The 9262-nt window shown below is 37.3% G+C and overlaps 1 protein-coding gene across 1 annotated transcript in view; it reads left to right on the top strand.

Annotated features, from left to right (window-relative positions):
• The window catches only part of LOC107728700 (ubiquitin carboxyl-terminal hydrolase 43-like), a 96490-nt gene that overhangs the window by 5792 nt on the left and 81436 nt on the right, over window positions 1–9262 (top strand). The window contains exon 2 of the mRNA XM_016538984.1: window positions 381–533. Coding sequence (XP_016394470.1) covers window positions 381–533 — 153 coding nt within the window. The remainder of the gene's footprint in view (window positions 1–380; window positions 534–9262) is intronic.

Genomic DNA, 9262 nt, shown 5'->3' with positions numbered 1-9262 from the left:
GGGGGGCAATGCATTTCATAAGAACTTTTTTTGTGATCGCATATCTGAAGAGGATTCTTCATTTATTCATTTACACAGTTGTTGTCATGATCAGCAGTGAGGAGCATCATTCACTTTATAGCAGAATGCAATTTACATCCTCCATCTGCTCTCCATCACATCTCAGTATCTAACAAACTGTTTGTTCTGAGTCAGATCCACTGCGGCTATTATTCAACTACTCGAGGATTTGTTTTTCTAGAGATTCATTAGATAACTCAGGATCGCAGATGTGGAGTGAATAAACAGGATCATGTTTAGTAACTTTTTGTGTTGTCTATATTTATAGACAATCTGATACTACTACTACTTGTGTGACCTTTATCTTGTTTCTTGTCCAGATGACGGTATCTAAATATGGTGCACAGTTCCGGGGGAATTCCCAGCATGACGCTCTTGAATTCCTGCTCTGGCTTCTGGACCGCCTCCATGAGGACGTCAACTCATCTTCAGCCCTCCCCAATGGGAATAACAGAAGCAAATCAAGTGGCAAGGTAAGAGCGAGCATGTCTCAGAACCCACCCTGGGCTTGAAACAGAAATGATGCAATATTCAATCTCAGCAATTGGCTCAAAATTTGATTTTTTCCTCATGTTATGATATATTATTAAACCACAAATCATCACCTGAAATATCTGCAATATGAGGACTAGTATGAGTTACCAGCGGCTCTTCTAAACCCCCATATGGCCAAACAGCTGTTACCTTCACCATTACAGTGACTTGGCAAGGTCAGAGAGTCTCGTCTACACACCCCTGCCACCCATAAACAACACATCTGTTTATGAAATATGGAGATGCATGCCAAGCCCCATAGCGTGCATTGAGCTACAGTGGTCTTCTTGTGCATAACCTTGGAATTGCCCAGATGAATAGCTTTTCACAGTGGCTGTGATCTTCACAAGGTGAGATTCATGGGGATTGGGGCTGAAATTGATTTGAAACCCATAGCGTTTCGCAGGTATACATGTGTGCAAAGGTTTCCACTCATCTTGGACCTCAAATCACATCACCATGGCAGCAAGTTGCAGAATCCTCTGCAATTATTGCCACTCAAGGAGAAACATGCACTTGTTGTTTATTACATTAACTGTACACTGCATATAAAAGAGAAATCTAATTTTGTAATGTCAAATTATTAGGAAAAAAACATCTACTATTTACTGTCTGAAATTAGGGCAAGAAGGTTTTCATACATTAGCCATTATTACTGCACCGTATTTCCACTAGTGTTTAAACACAGCAGAGCCCCAATAATGGAGAAGAATGTTTTCTTTAATAAAGCCACTGCCTTATTTAGAAACCTTTTGTCAGGCAGTTTCAAACAACTGGGGGACAAAGATATATTTTTCTCCATGCAGTGTGCTAGCTATAGAAGGCTGAACATTTCCAAAAATCTGCTTTCATGCCAACTATCAGAGCTCTTCTTGTCTGAAGAAAGCCTATGCTATTTTTAAAATCACAAATGTACAGTAAGCAGCTGAAATTCACAAAACTTTACAGGAGCTTTGATTAGTGATGGCTTCTGAGGTCAGATGAGATCTTTTGGCAACAAACATCAGAGATTGAAAAAAAGCTAATCACCACTGTAAAGTACAGAGTTGTTGTCTACCAAAAATCATTTGGACAAAAATAAATAAATAAATAAAAAACATAATATCACAATATATAGCTAAAAGAACAAAAAAGAGTGAATTATTTGAATTTATACCGTTTGTAATTTATATGGTGCACCATGAGCCTAAAGGAAAACGTGCAAGGTTAATAATTTTAAAAGCTTTAAAAAACTTTATATATGATGTAACACTCCAAAGAGAAAGGAAAACTTGAAATCGCATCATATGACCCCTTTAATTTAACTTATTTATATATATTTAAATCCAAAGCAAATTATATCTTTGAGCCAGTAGGTGGCGACAAGTGACTGTATTTATGAGTGAATCATTTAAATCATTCACTCAACCGATTTGTTCAATTTGAAGGAGTCATTGAATCATTCACTCAAACATTTGATTCAAAAGCACTGATACATTCAGGAACCAACAAGATGACCTTCTTTATGGGTGAATCACTGACTCATTCTCTGAACTGATGTGTTAAAGAGTGCTAATTCACAACTATACGAAACGCCACTACTGTGTGTTGCTCACAGACACAGTTTAGAGGGGGCGTATTCAATTTCTGTAACCTCTAATGCTGCCTCATCTGATTTCATGACCCTGCTGTTTATCTGTTGCTGTTCACATCAAAACAAAATGCTTTTTGGGGTGTGAAATACAGGAGGTAAGACATCACCAGAGAGAATTTGGAGAACATTGCAAACATTCTGTGTAAAATAAAGGCGAGTAACAGATTTCAGTGCTGCCTTGTCAGATTTGGTGACCCACTGCAGTTGCATTGCTGCTTTTTAATTGTTTTTCTATATAAGTACTAGACGGACGACTTTGACGTTGCGCCATGTTTCATTGCTTTGCTTATGAGTGCCTCATTTATTATACTTCATGACAAGAAGTTAAACCTTTAGCCCCAAAGGGGACCCGTCTCTAATCAGGGCCCCTGGATTTGTCCTAACTTTCCCCTACGTTATGCCACCTCTGTGTATCAAACATACAGAAATTCAAAAGTCTTCACAACAACCCATCAGAAGTTATACTGTTATTGTACATTTTTTTAAATAAATTCTTAAATTAAACTAAACAATTAAAACTGTTGAAGTTCCTTGAATTCACTTGATTAGATCTGCTTTTGATCTAATTATTATTAGATCTAATTATGCATTAGATCTGATTATTAAAATTTAATTAAACCAATAAAGTGAAATCCAGAAAAATGTAAACAGAAAACAGAATTTGGTAAAAATAAATTGGAATTTGAGAAAAAATAAAACTGAATTCACAAGGCCCTACATTTTTTAGTTAAAAAAATTAATAAATTATTGTTAAATGGTAAGTTTCATGGTTTCAATTAATTAGACATGCATTTTGATTTAATTTAACCATTAAAACTAAAACAAAAAAAATTCATGCCCTACAACTGTCATAAAATGTCACAAACCATTACTTTCTAAAATCATTCATAAAAATGGCAAAGGAAAAGTCACCCAAAGTTTTCAAAAATAATTACTGACATGGATGATTACTGACATTCATGATTATGAAATGGCATTACAGAATTAATATTGAAATGCTGGTTATATGTATTGTGTACACACTAACTTAAAGGGATAGTTCACCCAAAAATGAAAATTAGCCCATGATTTACTCACCCTCAGGGCATCCTAGGCGTATCTGACATTCCTCTTTCAGATGAATCCAATCGGAGTTATATTAAAAATTGTCCTGGCTCTTCCAAACTGTATAATGGCAGTGGTGCCCATTTTTGAAGCCTAAAAAACAGCATCCATCCATCATAAAACTACTCCACACGGCTCCAGGGTGTTAATAAAGGCCTTCTGAAGCGAAACGATGCGTTAGTGTAAGAAAAATATAGATTTTAAAAAATGTATAAACAGTAATCTCCAGCTTCCGGTCGCTCAAGCAGGCATGTTCACGACAAGGCATTCGAGCATATGACGTAGGCGCAGCGGAAGGTGCAACGTAATTAATTAATAATTTGTTTAACTAATTAATAATTAGTTTAGTGACACAAATTTGAACCGCTGCTTAGTGATGAACCAAGATTTGAGACTGGTAGCGCAGTGCCGTACTGTCTCTATCTGATGGTCTTTGTGTATGTGTGTGTTTGTGCCATGAACCGGTTCAGCTCCTCTGGCTAAGCCTGTGGCTAGAGCCCGGCTTATTATCTCTGAGCAGTACTTTCATCTACTCTCTGTTGGTGCCCTTTTTGACTGAACTTGATCCATTATTAAAAGCCAGTTATTTTTTCTTTTAAGATATGTTCCTATGCAGGCACACAGATAAAGGCCTGTGGTATTACACTGTAAGAACATGTGATTATGGTCACACTGTCAGTTTTTGTGATCGACAACCGCATTTACTTACAGGTGTGAGTCTTGAAAGCCCGTTCACACAGCAACTTACAGTAGCGTCTCAGATACTGTCTGTATGAACGTGTAATGGGAGTCAAGCCCGTATTCCTTACCAGTTACCATAGCGACAGTGACCAAAATAATATCAAATATGGCGACGTCCATAAAGCTGAAAGTCTTATTACTTTCTGACATGACAAGAGTCCAATCGAGCCGTGAGTTCATCCGTCAAATCTTCATTAACTGACAGCAGCTTTTATATTTGGTTGGAGAATGGAGCATTTGAGTGAGTCGCACACAGAACACAAAACTGACGGGAGCGGCTCCGGTGGAGACTGGATCTAAAACTTTCAGATGACACACAGCTCATCACTGTAAGTTACTGAAACCACACATGAAAACATGCAACACACGGTAGACACACATTTGTGCAGCAGAGCGCCTCTCTCTCGCACTGTATGACGTGACAGACAACTAGTTGTCCAGTCCAGTCCTGTTCTGTTCAAACAGCACGTGTTTTCCGAGAATGCGGTTGTGAGTCCTGAAAATTTTCGGGTGTGAGTATTTACGGCTTGTGACTAACCGTATTAAGGACTCAAATACAGGACTGACAACTGTATTCTGCTGCTGTATGAAAGTGGCCATACAAGTCTCAAAAGCCATTGCAAGGTCAGTAACAGAAAGAACTGTATTCTAATTGACCGTCGGTGTTCAGGTGTATTTTTGATCATGTCTTTTTTTTGTAATTTGCTGTAGCCATGTTTCTTCCTTCTTCTTCTTCTTCTTTTGTGCTGCTTTTGCTGTACTTTGGATCAAATAAATGCAGGCTTGGTGAGCAGAAGAGACTTCTTTATAAAACATTAAAAATCTTACTGCTCAAAAACTGTTGACTGGTAGGTTATATAGATTACAGAAATGTTATATTGTAATGTTTTATATATTTATATATTCTCTTTGTAGTTCATTCCTTTCCTGTTCATACTTAGGACAGAGTAACAACACATGATCAACTGTTTCCTTTACTTAGCATGTTTCACATAATCCAGTTCTGTGTTTTCCTATTATATGAAGTGTAGAATTAAGTTTTATATGACCCATCCTTAGTCTTGTTAAAATGACCTGATCATCTCTACTTAAGTTTAGTATCATTTTGCTTTGACTTACCCTGTTTTGTATAATATAAAAATGTCTTCCTGTTTTACAGTCATTCCAAATCCCTTGCCATTTCCAATTGCAAGCTTCTTTAATTATACTTTTCCCCTCCATCCTGCTTAGTGAAACTGAAATAGTAGGAGTATGCAGATTAAGTGACTCTTTAGCCATTTTATCAGCTTTTTCATTTCCTGGTATATCAACATGCGCTGGAACCCAAACAAAATTAACTATTATTCCAGCATTTCTTAATCTATACAATATATTCATTATTTCTATAAAGATATCATATCTAACAGTTTGAAAAGTTTGAAGACTGGTAAGTGATGCCATTGAATTTGAACAAATCACCACCTTATTTGGCATCACTTCTTCTACCCAACTAAGTGCCATCTGAATTGCCACCATTTTGGCACTGTATACTGAAGTCCCATCCGTTAACCTCCCATATTTTCCGATTTTAAATTCTGGAGCATAGAATGCAGATCCAGTTACGACCTATTTCTGGGTTTCTTGAGCCATCAGTGTATATTGGCAGAAACGCATAATAAACTGTTCTGATATATTCTGTTGAACAGCTTTTGATATTAATGTCAATCTGTCCTTTTTGAATACATTCATGAATTTGTAAATCAACTTCAGGTTGACTCAAATGTTTCTTCCTTGCCCTCATGTGTTCCTTTAGTCTATGTGTCATGTATTCATTGGTTCATTGTGTTGTCATGTGGTTATCAGTTCTGTTTGTTCATTGGTTCCTGTTCATTAGTTCTGTCTCATAATTGGTTGGTTTTGTCATGTGTTCCCCTTGTCTAAGTATTTAAACCCTCTTGTTTGCCATGTTAGTTTATCGTGTGTAACCCTGCTGCCGGTGAGTGTTCTGGTCCATCCTGCTCATGTTCATAGTCAAGTTTGCTTATGTTCGAGTCGAGTCTTTGTTTGGTTTTTGGTCACGTTGGATCTAATACACCGCACATGGGTTCTTAAACTTGTCGTTCAGTGGACCGTTTGCTACACAGTGTTGATACACGCATGTGTCAAGCTTAGGGTGAACATACGTGCCCTTTTTTTCCAGACACGTCCTGGCCAGGATTTCTATATTGCCTAAAATATCCAGGTTTTGGCTTTGTTTTCCTGTTTTCATACTTGCTGAAGGTAATGATCGTGTTGAACAGCTTTTGATATTAATGTCAATCTGTCCTTTTTGAATACATTCATGAATTTGTAAATCAACTTCAGGTTGACTCAAATGTTTCTTCCTTGCCCTCATGTGTTCCTTTAGTCTATGTGTCATGTATTCATTGGTTCATTGTGTTGTCATGTGGTTATCAGTTCTGTTTGTTCATTGGTTCCTGTTCATTAGTTCTGTCTCATAATTGGTTGGTTTTGTCATGTGTTCCCCTTGTCTAAGTATTTAAACCCTCTTGTTTGCCATGTTAGTTTATCGTGTGTAACCCTGCTGCCGGTGAGTGTTCTGGTCCATCCTGCTCATGTTCATAGTCAAGTTTGCTTATGTTCGAGTCGAGTCTTTGTTTGGTTTTTGGTCACGTTGGATCTAATACACCGCACATGGGTTCTTAAACTTGTCGTTCAGTGGACCGTTTGCTACACAGTGTTGATACACGCATGTGTCAAGCTTAGGGTGAACATACGTGCCCTTTTTTTCCAGACACGTCCTGGCCAGGATTTCTATATTGCCTAAAATATCCAGGTTTTGGCTTTGTTTTTCTGTTTTCATACTTGCTGAAGGTAATGATCGAAAACTAGTTTGACCAATAACATGCAGGCATTGTACATAATTGACCAATCGTGGCGCTTGAGAAGGTGAGATCTACAGAGAACGGTCAAAGCGATGCAAATACGTGTACATATTAGGTGTGTTCGACTTGAAGCGGTGCTGTGCAGACCGATCGGTGTATGACATCAAACAGGAGGTGTGTGTGTGTGTGTGTGTGTGTGAAATATATTTAAAAAACATTGAATTTTATTATCATAAAAAAAATTTAATATTTATATTGTCTTACACATTAAGACATTTGCTGGAAATAAAAGCAGATGAAAGTGAGAGGACGTTTCTTTTTTTTTTTTTTGCCAAGTTTATATGAAAATGCACACGAAAATGCACACACGCATGCCAAAATCACACAAAAACAATCACCAACCCAGAGATGTTGCAGTCTAATTCTGATCTCCACTTTGGCCACCCACTCAGAGTTCTCTGCTTCCATCTCGGATTCAATGTATTTCGAGTCAGGCTCCGGTCACAGGGATGGTGGGTGCCTCAAAATGTTTCATTTATGAGTCAGTACACATCATAGAATGAGCGTGACCAAGCCAAAAACTCCTCCATACCAGTGAGTGTGAAGACACAGCAAGAGCCCAGCGGACATTTTCAGACTGACTTTTAAAGACATGCATTATAAATGTTCTAATGGAGGTTGACAAGTGCATGCCTGTAAATAAACAGTTAGATCTATCTATTTTACTGTCTCTCTTTCCCTTTCTCTCTCAAACACACACACTGACCCCTGAGCCACTGATTTTTGGCATTCCCTTCACTGTGCTTACTGGGTATCACTCTGGAAACAGAACTGGTGTGAAGCCATCTCTCAACAGAATGAAAGGAAGCTTTTGTGAACAAGTGGATGAAAGAGGCACTTGTTCCGGACATATGGACTGAAGGAGAGCGATAGAGAGAGGTGCAAAACGGTTTAAATTAATTTACAGTGATGTAATGATGATTGGGTCCAAAATTCTTACAGCGTTACACATTCTTTTTAACTTGTCCGGCTGTTTATCATACTAACTCAGGTGGTAGTACCATCTGTCGATAAATTATGGCTGTATTTTGTAATGGAACATATTAATTAATCGACCAGCCTTCACACTATGAATGCAGTAAATGCAGGCTGAAAGTGAACTGGAGGGCACACCTGCTAATGGACAGTGAAGTAGCAGATGTGAAATAAAGTTAAAATAATAATAATAAAATAAATACACTAAAATAAAATAATTACACCCATCCTCTTTCCAAACAGCTTGCCCTATGTAGGGTCGTGGGATAAACAAAACAAAACAATAAAATGTAAAATAAAATAATATAAAATAAAATTTAATTCAAAATTTGTGTTCTCTTGCCTAACTGCAACAAAAACTGAAGAAGTTTGTTTCTAATTAAGATTTTGAAGGCGAGATTGTCTCTGTGGGAGTTTTTGAGGCCATGACACTGAGAGTCTCTTTTTTCAGTCCCAGTCTAGCAATGTAACACTAGTTCGTGCCACCTGCAGATGTTTTCTGTGGACTCATCATTGTAGTATACGCATCAGTAATGGAGATGAGTCAGAGTAGAGGAAGCTACTGGAGGACTTCTGGTGTGGGGAAAACCACCTGCTGCTGAACATCTGCAAGACAAAGGGGTTGGTGTTGGATGTCCGGCATATCAGGGAATTTCTGAAACTACCCAGGGAGATAGTATGGAAGTAGTGCAATCCAACCTACCTGAGCAGAGAAGCACCAGAGTGAGCTGTACTGTCTGCACTTTTTAAAATAAAGGTTCTTTATTGGCATCGATGGTTCCATGAAGAACCTTTAACATCCGTGGAATCTTCCCATTGCAAAAATTGTTTTAGTTAGTTTCTTTAAAGAACTGTTTACTGAAAGGTTCTTTGGGGAACCAAAAATGATTCTTCTATGACGTCGCTGAGAAAACTCTCTTTTGGAATCTTTATTTTTAAGAGTGTGAGGTGAGTCTTTAAACTTGGCAGCACACTGCTAGAGATGTTCTGCTAGTGGCTCAAGTGTTTTTCCATCAGTTTGGAGAGCAACACCAGATTACATTAGCATTATCCGATAACTAGGCCCACACAGAATATATATAGAATAATATTATATTATGTATATATGTATAAATGTATATGTTAGATGTGTATATAAAATGTAATTTTTTGAATATAAAACATTATATATTAATTATATTATTTATTTGTAATACATGTAAAATTACATATATAATATTTGACAACAATATAAAAGTATATATTAACTATATTAACTATAATATATTAAGATGCATCTTTTATTTCCAGC

Source organism: Sinocyclocheilus rhinocerous, unplaced genomic scaffold (genome assembly GCF_001515625.1).
Source record: "Sinocyclocheilus rhinocerous isolate Xijiao unplaced genomic scaffold, SAMN03320098_v1.1 scaffold463, whole genome shotgun sequence".
NCBI lineage: Eukaryota > Metazoa > Chordata > Actinopteri > Cypriniformes > Cyprinidae > Sinocyclocheilus > Sinocyclocheilus rhinocerous.
The sequence above is the reverse complement of the archived record's forward strand: the minus strand, read 5'-3'. Positions and strand labels throughout refer to the sequence as shown.